The 15,982-nt window shown below is 50.4% G+C and overlaps 3 protein-coding genes across 3 annotated transcripts; 2 read left to right on the forward strand and 1 right to left on the reverse strand.

Annotated features, from left to right (window-relative positions):
- The first annotated feature begins 173 nt into the window (after window positions 1-173).
- On the forward strand, window positions 174-6,519 carry mri1 (methylthioribose-1-phosphate isomerase 1). The gene is made up of 6 exons (XM_049014779.1): window positions 174-513; window positions 1,759-1,982; window positions 2,852-3,021; window positions 4,366-4,542; window positions 4,663-4,887; window positions 6,035-6,519. The coding sequence occupies exons 1-6, from the start codon at window positions 382-384 to the stop codon at window positions 6,166-6,168; spliced, it is 1,062 nt and encodes a 353-aa protein (XP_048870736.1). The 5' UTR covers window positions 174-381; the 3' UTR covers window positions 6,169-6,519.
- A 4,145-nt stretch (window positions 6,520-10,664) lies between these two features.
- c5h19orf53 (chromosome 5 C19orf53 homolog) lies at window positions 10,665-12,270 on the forward strand. Its single transcript, XM_049014781.1, has 3 exons — window positions 10,665-10,821; window positions 11,256-11,311; window positions 11,613-12,270. The coding sequence occupies exons 1-3, from the start codon at window positions 10,680-10,682 to the stop codon at window positions 11,760-11,762; spliced, it is 348 nt and encodes a 115-aa protein (XP_048870738.1). The 5' UTR covers window positions 10,665-10,679; the 3' UTR covers window positions 11,763-12,270.
- A 330-nt stretch (window positions 12,271-12,600) lies between these two features.
- si:ch211-196h16.12 (regulator of G-protein signaling 5) lies at window positions 12,601-14,651 on the reverse strand. The gene is made up of 5 exons (XM_049014780.1): window positions 14,492-14,651; window positions 14,266-14,331; window positions 14,120-14,169; window positions 13,092-13,255; window positions 12,601-12,945 (listed from the first exon to the last, which is right to left on the reverse strand). Exons 1-5 carry the CDS (start codon window positions 14,533-14,535, stop codon window positions 12,778-12,780), a joined length of 492 nt encoding a protein of 163 aa, XP_048870737.1. The 5' UTR covers window positions 14,536-14,651; the 3' UTR covers window positions 12,601-12,777.
- Window positions 14,652-15,982: the final 1,331 nt, after the last annotated feature.

The following is a 15,982-nucleotide window of genomic DNA, read 5'->3' on the forward strand; positions in this document are numbered from 1 at the left end:
AAAGACGTAGGGAACGAACCCAAGAGCGGGGATATCTGGCTTTTTCGTTCCCCATGACGGACGCTCTCCCCATTTGTAGTGCAGATTCGCTTCTGTTACGCTAGCGCCAACGTGACGTCACGATGTGGAACAAAGGAAACTGCGCGCCTCCGCGCATGCGCGTGGCAGGGCGTGGGCGTGGCCGAGGGGGCGGAATTTCCCGGCCGACTGGGACACGTGGCTCCGTGTCTCTAAGTCAACGTGAGCTTTTGGGATCCTACATTCATTCCGAAGCCATTTGCTCCTGCATACCACTACCCCGCCCCTGAATAAGGCTTGACAGCGACGGGGAGAGGACGGGGAGACACCGTGTGGCGCGGCTGCTGTGAAATCTGACGGACCATGACTCTGGAAGCGATCCGGTACCGGGCCGGGTCCCTGCAGATCCTAAACCAGCTGCTTCTTCCGCACGACAGCGTGTACGATGAGATCCGTTCGGTGCAGGACGGATACGAAGCGATCAAGGCAATGAAGGCAAGTCTCCAGACTTCTGTTTGTCCTCCACTTGTCCCGGTTGGCTGCGGCGGTGCATCGGCGCACACGAATTTCGCTTGATAACATTTGCAGTTACATCACCGTGTCAGCGATCTCCATCCTTTGTGGCAGAGGGGAGATGGGGGTCTGTCTTTGTGTGCGCTGTGTTACATGTGCCCCTAGACGCGCCCAGCAGTGCGTTCATTGCTATTCCAGTGTATGGGCACCTAGTAAAATGTGTGTCTGCTTTTCCCGCATGGCTGTCTCCAGTGCGGTTAACCATGCACGACGCTTGTGACCTGGGCACATATGTGAGTGTGAACAAAGTGCACGGCGCGGATTGTTGAAAACGGCTCGGAGGCTCCGTCTCTCTGCAAGTGTCTCACCGAGACGGCGATCGCCGACGGCCTTGGCAGTTTTTGAAATCACTGAATATAACGCAGATTCTTTTATTGCGCAAGAAACGGCTCCATTTTCCAGACAGATGTTTTTACGGCCAGTTGTTAGAATCTCCTGTCCGCATCAAAGGCCGTTGGTTTTATCTTGCTTTATTGTATAAACACCTAACGTCTTATGATGTGAAACGGAGAAAAGCGCGGGTTCGCTTGAGCTATTACCCACGCACCGTCAACATGCATATGAAATAAAGCGTGAATTCATTTTAATGAGTGATAGTAGGTGCGGAAGACACACACGACAATGTAAGAACTCATGTTGTAGTTGGACAGCTGTCAATTTAGCTGTGACAGTGACCCCCTTTCCCTCCCCGGCTGTCATTAGTTAACTTTCTCTTACCGAGTGCCCTCATAATCTGATATAGGGTATCGCTGAAATCTTGGGGCCCGTAGCAATCTTACTCCGTGTCACCTCTTTACAGGGCTGGGTATTTCTGCATTGTATTTAGTCAGAGTTCTGGCAGTAGGGTCACTCCTGGACCGTCAGGTTGATGTTATTTTGTGGTGGAGGACCTGGGGTTTTGACTGACTTCTGGTTCATGTCCCCAGGAGGGTTAATCAGTTGTAGCCTTGAGCGACAGGCCTGCCCTTGATTGTCATTAATATAAGCAGCTACATAAATAGGTACAGAAAGTGTGACGGTTACACTGCAGCCGTTTGGTGTGTGTGGTCCTGCATGCTGCGTGGTGGCTCGCTCTACTTCGCTCCTGTAGTGACAGGAATGTCACCGGCTGTCATCCCCATTGGTGGAGGTGCCAGGTCATCACTCTGTCCTCCCTTGACCCCGTAGGTGCGGGGGGCTCCTGCGATAGCCATCGTGGGCTGTTTGAGCCTGGCGGTGGAGCTCCGGGCTGGCGCTGGTGGGGACGACCCCGTTTCCTTCATCCGGGAGTCGCTCAGCTACCTGACGTCGGCAAGACCCACCGCCGTGAACATGGGCCGGGCGGCCCGTGAGCTCATGGAGTTCGCCGTGAACGAGAGCATGGAGAAGCCTCCAGACCAGCTGCGGGAGAGGTACCCGGGCCCTGCCTCGTGTTCGGGCCACCCCCAGGACACTCTGCAAAAATCGGCCGTAACACAAATTTGAAGATGCTTACGATTTAAATTATCCTTACCGAATTACTCCAACTCTCAGCACACACTGTCATGAGAAAGACCGTATCTACTTTTTTATCTGCACCTTGTAGCTCATTCTTAATGGTTTAATTTAAGGACTTTCCCAATCACCATGTCGGAAATGAAGTGTCTTGTTCAGTAGTGCACAAGCTGTACTGTGTCCCACAGGCTTAAGTATAGCACAGTGCCCTCTGAAGACCAAATTCGCTGTCCTTTATACCCCAGGACTGGCCTCCACCGGCTCCTACACTCTCCCTCTGCCGACACACCACACTTCTGCTGGGTTATGGCCGCCGGTTGGCTCAACACTTTGTCATGGCGTGCTTCTGAGAGTCACACGGCATCAGCTGATAACGCCACCGTCCGGCCACATCCCGGCAACGCTACAGCATGTCATTGTGGCACCGCCTCAGATTCTGCTCTAATGAGCCAGGCGTGTAGAGCCCAGGAGGGCCTGAATAATGAACTGACTCATAAATAAATAATTTGTTGGCGTATTTGTGATTTCGGCACAGCTCTCCTTGTAACAGGGTTCCCATATCATTCAGTGAGACTCACCATGCTGAGTTCACATCAGTCAGCTCATCTCCGTAGTCTGTTTAAATGAAGATTTTTACCGCAGACTGTGGGTCAGACTTATTTCTTCCTCATTTCTGTAATAGTTGAGCAAAGGCTACTAACGGATTTTAAGCCAATAGGAAGGCAGGGCTTTTTGAACGGCCATCCAATGGCAGCAGAGTGATACCTGCCCTCCGGATGTCCCACAGTGTGATTGGCTGGATTGAGGAGATGCTGGAGAGAGACCTGAACGACAACAAGAAGATCGGGAATTTCGGGGCACAGCACATCCTGTCAGGAGTCCCCGTGGAATCTGTGACCATCCTCACACACTGCAACACTGGCTCACTGGCGACAGCAGGCTACGGCACAGCTCTGGGTGAGTCTGTGTGTGTGTGTGTGTGTGCGCGCGCGCACGCGTGTGTGTGTGTCCGTTTTTTCATGTCCTTGGCTGCCACGCCACCTGCTGTCCCACTGATTCCAGGCGACAGTGTCCTGTGGGCTTAGGGTCACCTTCTGCTCACAAGCAGTGCTGTAACTGAAATGGTACCATGAGCAGGCAGTTCCCATTGTACTGGAGAGCTGAATCAGCGCAGAGGGGAGAATGAGTCATGACGGCTTCACTGGCAGAGGGGAGATTATCTGATAGTGTGTCGGAGAGATGAGTCATGACGGCTTCACTGGCAGAGGGGAGGCCATATCTAATAGTGTATCATGAGCTGAGTCAGTGCACGGGGAGACTGTCTCCCCTCTGCCAGTGAAGCTGTCATGACTCAGAGGGGAGACTGTATCTGATAGTGTATCGGAGATATGAGTCAGTACAGGGGGAGACTGAGTCACGATGGCTTCACTGGCAGAGGGGAGATTATGTGATAGTGTGTCGGAGAGATGAGTCACGATGGCTTCACTGGCAGAGGGGAGATTACCTGATAGTGTGTCAGAGAGAGCAGTCATGATGGCTTCACTGGCAGAGGGGAGATTACCTGATAGTGTGTCGGAGAGATGAGTCACGATGGCTTCACTGGCAGAGGGGAGATTACCTGATAGTGTGTTGGAGAGATGAGTCACGATGGCTTCACTGGCAGAGGGGAGATTACCTGATAGTGTGTCGGAGAGATGAGTCACGATGGCTTCACTGGCAGAGGGGAGATTACCTGATAGTGTGTCGGAGAGAGCAGTCATGATGGCTTCACTGGCAGAGGGGAGGCTGCCTCACATTATTGTCAGTGATGTTTTCTCATTAACATATCAAATTGGTAAGCCTCATTCTCTCATGGCCTAAGAATGGATGGAGGTCCAGATGAATGGAGCCAGTGAGCCCATTTGGTGCTGCCCTCCAGCCTTCTGGAACAAAGCCCCCCCGTATCTCTCTCCCGTGCTATGTGGGCTCAGTCCACATCCAGGACCAATTTATGAATGGCGTTTAAGGCTTAATGGTCACATCTCCTCATTGTTAGATGAATCCTGATCTCCAGCCTGCTGTTTTACTGTGGGACCTTAGACAACCAAGTGATTTTTGCTGAGCAGATTTCTTTGTTACATTTGCAAATATTTAATGCAGAAGTACATAAACGATTTAATCTCCCACGTCATTCTTCCAGTGCAAGTGCTTCATTAAGGGGTATATTGCAGGATGAGGGGACTCGAACCAGCAGCCTACAACATGCAGATGGGGTTAATGGTCGTCTCTCCGGTGTCCCTTTCACCCTGGCCTCTTCTGCAGGCGTGGTCCGCTCGCTGCACGCCCTCGGCCGGCTGAAGAGGCTGTACTGCACAGAGACCAGGCCGTACAACCAGGGGGCGAGGCTGACCGCATACGAGGCTGTGGCAGAGGGCATGCCAGCTACGCTCATCACGGACAGCATGGCGGCGCTGACCATGCGGCAGCAGGGCGTCACGGGTGAGACTGCCGCTCCGTGTCAGTCTGTCTCTGTCAGTGATGGGTCTATATGCGTGTGTGAGTGATTGGTGGGCCAGCTGATCTGCCCACTCCTCACCTGCCACTCCCCGTCGTCTACAGCTGTGGTGGTAGGGGCCGACCGCGTGGTCGCCAACGGTGACACGGCCAACAAGGTGGGCACGTACCAGCTCGCCATTGCAGCCAAACACCACGGCATCCCCTTCTACGTGGCGGCGCCCAGCACCTCCTGCGACCTGAGCATGGAGACTGGCAGGGACATCGTGATCGAGGAGCGCCCCCCAGAGGAGCTGACCAGCATCAACGGCAACCCCATCGCTGCCCCAGGTAGAGCCAGGGGTGTGGGGTGGGACGTAAGAGCCGGTGCTGGTGTCAGTGCTGGGCTGGTTCTCACTTGGTGCCTTTTGAGAACCTGCCTGCGTTTCCACGGGTTTCAAAAAAGAACGGAACAGAAATGTTATGTAGGCAGAAGTAAGAGTAATAGAGTAAAAGTAGAGGTTCATGTGCCTTCTGTTTTTTGTGAATTTATTTCGACCTGTTTCGGATTTTAAGTTTTTATAAAGTGAAAACTGAAGTCTCATAGTTTACAAAGTATGACTCGTTGCGCTCTGTCCGTATCACTTGTATCCATCTTTATCTCCTTTAAGGGTCCCTGTCTGTGTGAAAGTGAGGTTATTCTATATTGTCGCTCGCTGTCCTTTTAAGGTTTGCGCGGTAAGAGTCTGCTAAAAACCAGAGGTGGAGATTTCAGGTCCAGAGAGTACAAATCCAGACCAGGATTTAGTTTCGACCAACCAGTTGAGTATAAAGATTCACAGAGTACTCAACTGGTTGGTTAAAACAAAATCCTGGTCTGGATTTGTACTCTCTGGACATGAAATCTCCACTTCTGCTAAAAACTAAACTTTGCAGTCATGTTTCATGTTTGCCACTCAAGTGCCAAAAGTTTTTGTTTATTCAACCTGCGACATGATCAGTCCAGTAGATCGAACTTTCGTTTTTTCATTAAATAAAAAGACGATGTAACGTTATTCTACTAATAAGTTGTTTCACTGCCAGCACTAGATATGGACTGAATTTTCAGGGTGTGTGGACGCGATTGCCGTCCCACTTTCGCTGGCGTTACTGCTCCAGGTTTGAGACCCGCTGTACTGGAGCCTTTTTTCGCAGTAGAAACACACAGAACCAGCCCAGATTGGGGAAAAAGTCCGGCAACGTGTTGGTGGAAATGAGACACAATACTCGGGGGGGGGGGGGGGGGGGGTCACTAATGATTCAGTTAGCCATTTCGGTCTTCATTAAACATAGTACATTAATAGCTTAATTACTCTGGGCCAAGGGCTAGAGGGGAGCCAGCAGATAGTTATGGAACATGGGAGAGCAATGTGTAGTGAGCAGGATGTGGTTGTATCAGGTGGAGGGGGGTTGGCTGTTGTACTCTCAGCATTAACAAGGTGCTCCCTGCCCCCCCCAGGCATCGAGGTATGGAACCCAGCATTTGACGTGACCCCACACCAGCTGATCACTGGAGGCATCATCACAGAGCTGGGCGTCTTCCTGCCCTCGGAGCTACAGGCGGCGCTGACGGGACGCCTCACCGCCCTCTAGACCCACTCCCCACTAACCACCCACCCCCCTTTGCTCATCACATACACTCACTCCACTGGCATGTGGCATCGGGGGGAGGGGTGCTGATCACCATCACATTGACACTGTCGCCTGGGGTGGTTACGCAGACAGACTGCCCCCTCGCCCCCCCACCACCTCCATTATCCCGGTGCCTGTGTCCCTCTCCCTGCCCTCGGTGTCCTCCTGTCTCACCCCCAGACCCGCCTCTCCACACTGTTAGCGATTCTCAGCCCTCAGATGACGCTCATTCTTTCTGTTCAGAGGCTTCACATGCATTTTGAGTGGGAAATGCACGCATTCCATGTAAATAAATGCTTCTGGCCACATGAAGTGTGTGCAGGCTGCTTGGGGCCTCGGGGCGGGTCATGCAGGCCCCTCCCAACGACAGCGGTACTGAGTGGCTGATCCTGCCTCCTCGGCGCTTTGGCCTGTATGACAGCGGTACTGAGTGGCTGATCCCGCCTCCTCCGCGCTTTGGCCTATATGACAACGGTACTGAGTGACTGATCCCGCCTCCTCCGCGCTTTGGCCTATATGACATCAGTACTGAGTGGCTGATCCCGCCTCCTCGGCGCTTTCACCTGTATGACAGCGGTACTGTGTGGCTGATCCCGCCTCCTCGGCGCTTTGGCCTGTATGACAGCGGTACTGTGTGGCTGATCTTGCCTCCTCGGCGCTTTGGCCTGTATGACAGCGGTACTGAGTGGCTGATCCCGCCTCCTCGGCGCTTTGGCCTATATGACAGCGGTACTGAGTGGCTGATCCCGCCTCCTCCGCGCTTTGGCCTGTATGACAGCGGTACTGAGCGGTTGATCCCGCCTCCTCCGCGTTTTGGCCTGTATGACAGCGATATTGAGCGACTGATCCCACCTCATCTGCACTTTGGCCTCTGTGACAGCGGTACTGAGTGGCTGATCCTGCCTCCTCTGTGCTTTGGCTTGTATGACAGCGGTACTGAGTGGCTGATCCCGCCTCCTCTGCGCTTTGGCCTGTATGACAGCGGTACTGAGTGGCTGATCCCGCCTCCTCGGCGCTTTGGCCTGTATGACAGCGGTACTGAGTGGCTGATCCCGCCTCCTCGGCGCTTTGGCCTGTATGACAGCGGTACTGAGTGGCTGATCCCGCCTCCTCGGCACTCTGGCCTATATGACAGCGGTACTGAGTGGCTGATCCCGCCTCCTCCGCGCTTTGGCCTGTATGACAGCGGTACTGAGCGGTTGATCCCGCCTCCTCCGCGCTTTGGCCTGTATGACAGCGATACTGAGCGGTTGATCCCGCCTCCTCCGCGCTTTGGCCTGTATGACAGCGGTACTGAGTGGCTGATCCTGCCTCCTTGGCACTTTGGCCTGTATGACAGGGGTACTGAGTGGCTGATCCTGCCTCCTCCGTGCTTTGGCCTCTGTGACAGTGGTACTGAGTGGCTGATCCTGCCTCCTCCGCGCTTTGGCCTGTATGACGGCGGTACTGAGTGGCTGATCCTGCCTCCTCGGCACTTTTGGCCTGTATGACAGTGGTACTGAGTGGTTGATCCCGCCTCCTCCACGCTTTGGCCTATATGACAGTGGTACTGAGTGACTGATCCCCCCTCCTCCTCGCTTTGGCCTGTATGACAGCGGTACTGAGTGGTTGATCCCGCCTCCTCCGCGCTTTGGCCTGTATGACAGCGGTACTCAGTGGCTGATCCCACCTCCTCCGCTCTTTGGCCTATATGACAGCGGTACTGAGTGGCTGATCCCGCCTCCTCCGCGCTTTGGCCTGTATGACAGCGGTACTGAGCGGCTGATCCTGCCTCCTCTGCGCTTTGGCCTATATGACAGCGGTACTGAGCGGCTGATCCTGCCTCCTCCGCGCTTTGGCCTGTATGACAGCGGTACTGAGTGGCTGATCCCACCTCCTCCACGTTTTGGCCTATATGTAAATACATATCAGCCTGATCTAGATAAGTGATGTACTCCAACGGGGTTACATTCCAAATTACTATATTTAAGCAGATTACTAACATATATAGTGCAAAATTTTACATATTTGGAATTATACCAAATGTTATTAAATTTTTGTGTTTTTTTTGTTTTTCTGTTTTTGAAATTTTTATATGCTTAAGAGGCAGAAAGGTTCAGCCCTTTTACCAAGATCATTTTAAATGTTGAAGTACCATTTAAAGACTGTGGGGTCCCAATTTTTAATCCTCCACCCCCCCCCGCATGCTGTACAGCACCTGCACTGAATGTCACTGACCCATCCCGCGCTGGGTGGATGACCTCTACTCACTTGCCTTAGGCTCAGTCATCAGAAAGTTACAGGCTGGTGTATGAAGGTGTTGGTACAGTCCAAAATGGGCCTGGGGGAGAGTTGGGGAGTAGGATCGAGCATCACAAGCCACACAAGGCAGAGAAATAGGGATTCCTAAAAGAAAATGTATAGAAATTAGTGCTTATATCATAGATCATAAATAAATAGTCCATTCTGCATAGCCCACTGCTATCCCCTCTCACAGGCAACCCAGCTGAATTAAATAGCCCATTCTGCATAGCCCACTGCTATCCCCTCTCACAGGCAACCCAGCTGGATTAAATAGCCCATTCTGCATAGCCCACCTCCATAACCTCTTTCACAGCCAGCCCAGCTGTTTTAAATGACCCATTCTACACAGCCCACCCCATCACCTCATAGCCAGCCTGACTGGTTTAAGTAGCCCATTCTGCATAGCCCACCCCATCACCTCATAGGCAGCCCAACTGGTTTAAATCACCCATTCTGCATAGCCTTCCCTATCACCTCTTTCACAGCCAGCCTAGCGGGTTTAAATGGCCCATTCTGCATAGCCCACCCCATCACCTCTCGTAGCCCGCTCAGCGGGTTTAAATGACCCATTCTGCATAGCCCACCCCATCACCTCTCGTAGCCCGCTCAGCTGGTTTAAATAGCCTATTCTACATAGCCCACCCCATCACCTCTCGTAGCCCGCTCAGCTGGTTTAAATAGCCTATTCTACATAGCCCACCCCATCACATATTTCACAGCCAGCCCTGCTGGTTTTAAAAATCCCAATCTGCATAAACCACTTCCATCACTTCTTACAACCAACCCAGCTGGTTTAAGTGGCCCATTTTACATAGCCTACCCCCATCAAATCTCACAGGCAACCCTACTGGTGTAAACCACCCATTCTGCATAGCTTTCCCCATCACTTCTTTCACAACCAACCCACACAGGCAGCCCTGCTGGTTTGAATGGCCCATTCTGCATAGCCCACCCACATCGCCTGTTTCACAGGTAGCCCAGCTGGTTTGAGGAGTCCCTTGGGATCAGGGTGTCTGTCCATCCTCAGCTTAGAACACTGTGCTCTGCCTTCCAGGCCTGTTTTTTTAATGAATTTGAAACTGGAAAATATGGGTGCCTAGCCAAGCTGCGGTTGCCTGCGAGATCTCACATAGGGGGAGCTCAAGTCAGGACATTTCCATTTTGAGGAGCAGAAAGGGGGGGAGTAACAGTCAAGAATAATGTAGCAACTTCATCACCATCTGTGTTTGATAGATGTTTCAGGTTTGTTCGGTATCATGAAGAATTGTGATTTTTTTTTTCTTCCTGTGATTCTTGGTGATGAACTGTGATTTAAGACCAGGACTGACAGACCTCTTTCACAAAATACTGACCAGCCCAAACATTGAGTTAAAAACAAAAACATTTTTGATTAACCTAGCGGGTCCCTTCCGCGCTCCCCTGGGTGAGCCCTGTATAGTAAACCCAAGCCGGTCCATCATAGATTCCATTATCAGCCCTAACAACGGTGCCACCACCTGACAGATGCCAAAGACGGATGCACGACGAGAAAGTCGAAATGTATTGCATGGCGATAAGATTAATTTGAGTGAAAAGACGAGCTGTAACCACGGGGTGATTGCGGACGGGTACCTGTGGCGGTCAGTGTTATGTAAGAGGCTCTCTTTTAAGGTGTTATCGGTCACGACTTTGTTCGCTTATTTTATCCTGTGGAAATGGTACCGCTGGGTGTCTTTTTAAATATATCACTATATGCTGTATATTACATACTTAAAGGAAGAAATGTTTCTTTCACCACGACTTAAATAAAGGATCGAGGCTAAACCCTCTTTGTGCGGATGCAGTCTGCGTTTCGGTGTCTGGACTGGGTGTCCGATCTGAGTACATTCACCTTAAATAGGGCAACAGCGTCTTGTCGGCAACACTACCAATTTTAAGTTTATTTATTGTTCTGAAATCCCAAATATATAAAAACATTCAGGAATATGCACTCAGCTCCTGGGGTTTCATCAGATTCATACTAATTTCTTTCTAATAAAATAGCACATTTTGATTTGCATGTCAGGCCAATTGAATCGTTTTGTCAATCGGTGCTCCATAGTTTACAGAAAAATGTTTTAATATAATAAGCGGATTGTGCGTTATCTGTTATTCCGGCAAATTTCACAAGCGCATTGTCATATTTCCCATAATGCAGTTTGCGTCATGTGATGCGCCCCGTGATCCTCTGTGCATCAGTTAACGCTGCAGGCAGAATCATGGCGCAAGGGAAACAGAAGTTCAAGGCGCAAAAGCCCGGGGGAGCCAAGAAACAGCAGCCACAGCACAAACAGAAGGGTCCAAAGAAAGGAGGTAGACACGCAGTTATCAAATTCTGATTGGTTTGCCTCTTGTTTATTTGATTTGAGCAGACGAAGCTGAGCCTGACGTGAGTTGAGTCGCCATTTTGGCTCTAAATGCATTCGAACCCGAATGACGATACCGTAGTAGCGCGCATCCACAGCAAAATGAAACATGTTTTACAGAGCTTTCTTTGATACATTGTATCATTGGTCTTACTAATATGACAGGTGAACGCTTTTAAATGTTCATCTGCATACAATTTCCCTTCAACTATAATCCTACCCGAAATATCACAACAGGCTTCCATGCCACCGTTCTGCCCTACCCCTGCACCTTCACGTAAACCTGCTTGTGCTGTTATCTCGTCAAGGTGGCCGGCAACTGCGCCCCATCCCATGTTAACTGTTCCCATATTTCCTACTTTGACCCCAATGTTGTCACAGGGAGGATAATTGCCCCGAAAAAGGCGCAGGTGGTTCAGCAGCAAAAGCTGAAGAAGGTGAGACATTCATAATTAGTACGTTTTTCCTGTTAAACCAGTAAAATGACGAAAAGACGTGTTCGGTGAGAACTTTATACCAGTACAAAGCAATGTCCGTTTAACCTGTTAAGAATGAACACGTGAATCGGCTGGAAAGTGGAAGCATTCTTAGGTCATAGTTATGGTGCCGATGTGTATTATTCTCGGACTAGTCAGCATGCTGTTAATTTTAGTTTGTGTTTTTTCGGGAACTGACTTTTCGGGATGCTGATCACCGTGTCAGTCGTGTTACGCTTCAAGGTTCATTTTCCACCTAAAGGGCCTGGAGGTGGCGATCAGAAAAAAGATCGAGGAAGAAGTGACCCAGAGGGCCAGCTCCTCCTTGCACAAGAATCTGAGCATCCTGAAAAAGAGCAATGGACAGGGCGCCGGACCCCCGCGCCCTTCGGCCCCCGGCTCCTCCAAATAATGTTTCTGGACTGCGGTGCCTCTCTTGCGGCCTTTCTTTTAATGAGCGAACGCTGGTTCTCCCGCTAGGGGGCAGCAAAGTATGACGATGAGGGGCAAAATAAGCTTTGGAGTGACAGTGATTTCTCAATGCGTAAATTCAGACTTTTCCATTAGAACGTTTCTTTCTACAGGCAGTATGAGCTCTATAGATGGTGCCACTTACCTGTTGTATCACAGAGTGTCCCCAGATTAAAAGTTACTGCGGTTTGTGCACCGTTTGTAAAATTATGCATTTTTTAGCAAAGCTGCTCCTGCCCACCAGGGACTGGGAAGTAAACGGATTAAATCACACTGCATATTTGTGTCCTGCCTTACAGGAGCGGTACTGTGTAAATATGTGACTCCCCTCCCACCCAGTGATGATTTCATCATATGAACCTTTTTCTTTCAGCCACCTGTATGAGGTTGATGTACTATTAATGCATGGTGTGCTGGCACCATCCTCAAATAGAACACTCAGAAATGTGTGAATGGTGATGTTTCGTGCCTCTAAGGGCCAGAGGGGTTGATCACCGCAAATAAGCCTCCAGTTCATGGGCTGACAGTGAGCTTACGGTGCCCCACCTGTCAGGCTGCCTGTTCTCTGGTGTGGTGCTGTGTGCTGGACAGCAGGTGGCGCACTCCACAGCCACATACATGACACACTACAACCAGTGGAAAAGCTTTTTGTGCCTGTGTGGTAGTGATAACTGAATTATTCAGCTCTCTATAGACCTCTAGAAGATAGAATTATTGAATTACCTCCAGTAATATTGGAGGGCAAACAAACTGTTCACATATATATATATATATATATATATATAGGTAATACAATAGTTTTATTAAAGTTACTACAGCCTGTATGAATATGCACGCTACAATTGCTGTTTATATTCTATACTATGCTAAGATCATTATTAATAGCAGAGTCACTTGCACTGGGAGGTCATTGGTGAAGGCTGCTCTTGGTCCTCCAGCCCAGTAGGTGGTGTAGTTTACAGAGTCTTCAGCACTCCCTGGCAGTGGGCTGAACGCAGGAACCTGGGGAAGGAGTCCTTGGCCATGAGACTGTAGATGCTCTGTTGGGCTTCATCAAAGGCGTCGGCTCTGGGATCTTCAGTCACCCTTGCCAGAGACTCTCTAGTCTCGGAGTCCAAATTTACCTGCACACACATTTATGCATAGTATGATGAAAGGCTGCCATCTTTACAAAAATGATAAGCCCATCGTCCAACCAGGTCCCTAAGTTACCCAGGAGCCCCAGCCTACTCCCCCTTCCTCCTATACTTGCCCTCAGCACCCAGCTCACCTCTTGCAGCGCCTCAGAGTTGATGAACCGACTATAGATGCACTGGGCCTTGGTCCCCAGCTGGCTCTCCTCCGATCTCCTGTAGTCCTCACAGGCCAGCCAGAACTCCAGGTTCTCCTCGCTGAACTCAGAACGCAGGAACCACTGGAAAGCCTGTAGGCCCACTGAGGACAGAGTTTGGTGAGTCAGCAGAGGCGACCATAACATAACTCACATGAACACAGAGGGCAGGAAACAAACCATCAAAGATGTGTCCAGTCAGGGGAACCAAAGGTGAATATGCTCAAGCATGAAACCTCTGGCTGATCCGTTTTTGACTGCCTAAGATCTTGCATGTTATGAACTATTAGTTTCACACTCTGTCAGGTCATATTGCCTATGAAATCAGTGCATTGTTGCATCCTCCTAATTATTCACCCACTATATATCTTTAATTATCATTTCTTGTTTATTTTTGTACATTTCCTGCACTGAACTATCTGGGCAGTTTGACCTTTTGCGCCACATCCAAATGTTTCGTTTAGCTTATTTGTGTTTACTCTGTGTCTCTGGTTGGTTATTGTTAATACTCTGTTACATTTTTTTTTTGTATCTTATTTTATATTTTGATGTGACTGATTACACCAAGGGGGAGGCATGGTGGTGCAGTGGTTAGCACCTCTGGGACCCAGTGGTTAGTGCCTCACACCTCTGGGACCCGGGTTCGAGTCTCCGCCTGGGTTACATGTGTGTGGAGTTTGCATGTTACTCCGGTTTCCCCCCACAGTCCAAAAACATGCTGAGGCTAATTGGACTTGCTAAATTGCCCGTAGGTGTGAATGTGTGAGTGAATGGTGTGTAAGTGTGCCCTGCGATGGGCTGGCCCCCCATCCTGAGTTGTTCCCTGCTTCCGGGATAGGCTCTGGACCCCCCGCGACCCAGTAGGATAAGCGGTTTGGAAAATGGATGGATGATTACACCAAAACAAATTCCCTGAACTCGGGCTGTACATGACAAATAAAGTTGATTCTGACTCTGCTTCTGCGTACCTTTGTTGCTGAGCAGAGCTTCCAGATCTGGGAGGACCTTCTCCGATGCTCTGAACAGGGGGAGAGGGGAATGTTACTGTGGGGATTCCTGAGACCTACAAAGAACGGCAGCAGCACGCGTGCAGATCCCTGGCGGATGGTGCTACCTGTATTTGTGGGTCCACTCGTGCCTCTCAGCCAGGTGACTGATCTTCACCCGCATCCCCTTCGCTCTGAAACACACACAGACCCAATCATGTGACTAGAAGGCATGCAGCTGTACTTCAAGCATGAACATCTGGGTGCAGACATAATCAGTGAGGACATCAGCAAAGCAACAAGCACGTCGGGAATAGTGGTGAACGTACACTTGACACACAAAACTGGACTCACTTTTCCAAGCATGATGAGGGGAAAGACGCTAATCCCCTACACATCGGTGACTGGCTTCTCGAATCGCGACCTGTGGTGAAGAGCTGCTCCCCGACGCCTCTGGTTTCCTCTCACTCCAGAGTGCAATACCCTTTATAAGGGTGGTAGTGGGGGGGGGGGGTCTAACTGGCCAATCAGGGTGGGAATCAGGCAGCTATGAGCCCCTGCCGGGTGTCACAACATGTCCTGAAGAAAGAGAGCAGCTCTGAAAAGCAGAACAAAGTGGTGGGGCGTGCATGGTGGGGCGGGGCGTGGACAGCCAGGCTTTGTTCACGATACGGTACACTGATAAGAGGTAGGAGCGGACGCCGGACAGCAGCCTTTCACACCAGGCGCGTTCTCTCGCCTCTGAACAGTATTCAGCGTTGGCAGGATGGTGAAAGCAGGACAGCTGCTCCCCGGGGCGGCAGGACGTAGCCTCGTTCTGGCACTCACACACCTGTCACCTGTCGCCGTGGGGACGGTATGTGGAACCATCACCTTTCGTGACTGACGGGCAGCTTGATATCGATGTCAGCAGCACAGCACACTGCTGTGCCCTAACATCCCCTCCGTCGGGGTGTGAGAGCCCAGCTCCCGCCCTCAGCTCTGTGCGTGTGTGTGTGTGTGCAGATCGCGCATGTTCCCTGTGTTCAGACTCCCTCTGCTCTCCCACACTGTTCCTCAGGAGAGTTGGGAGGTCTCCCAGTGCCCTGCCTTGCCTTTCACAGTAGATCTTTAAATATCAGATGTTGAAACAGATTAGATGTTTTAGTGCACACAGTATGGTCCTGCCCTGAGGGTCTCAAACCATGGAAGATAAATAATTCACCATGAATAGTTTAGTTGAATAGCTAATTACTAATTAACGTTATGTTCATTTACTTTATCTATTGATTTTGGCTTTGTGAGAGTGTCCGGAGTCCAGGGCATCGTATGAAACAATGTTGATTGAGAATGACACAGAGTCTGTTATTTTTCATTACATAATTCATGGCTTTTTTGATGCTTCCAGGCCTCCCGCTCTGGGCCCGACTGTGCGTGACAAATCATGGCCTGGTGTGTCTGGACGTGTGTGTGAGGTCTGTGATGGACCGGCACCCAGTCCACACCCTGTCTCAAGTCCCACTTACTGGGACAGAGTTCACTGCAGTGGATTAGCGGTTATAACGATGGATAACTGATGCTCAGTTCACCTTCTGCAGCTGCATATTTCATAACTGTTTGACATGTGGAGTCGCGGTTAAGGAGTCGCTGCTTCACATCTCAGGCAGCCTGCAGCATCTATGAACAAACTACTCTTGGCCGGTTTCACTACGGCACTTAAAACCCTACTTGGCATTGGATAAAAAGCATCAGCTAATCAACCGGATCTAAACTGTATTTAGTGGTGAACTTAATGAATCACGAGATTATGTTTCCGTGACTAGGAAGTTTATTCCAAACATATGACTTGTAATATAAATTAAACGC

Source organism: Brienomyrus brachyistius, chromosome 5 (assembly GCF_023856365.1).
Source record: "Brienomyrus brachyistius isolate T26 chromosome 5, BBRACH_0.4, whole genome shotgun sequence".
Classification (NCBI taxonomy): domain Eukaryota; kingdom Metazoa; phylum Chordata; class Actinopteri; order Osteoglossiformes; family Mormyridae; genus Brienomyrus; species Brienomyrus brachyistius.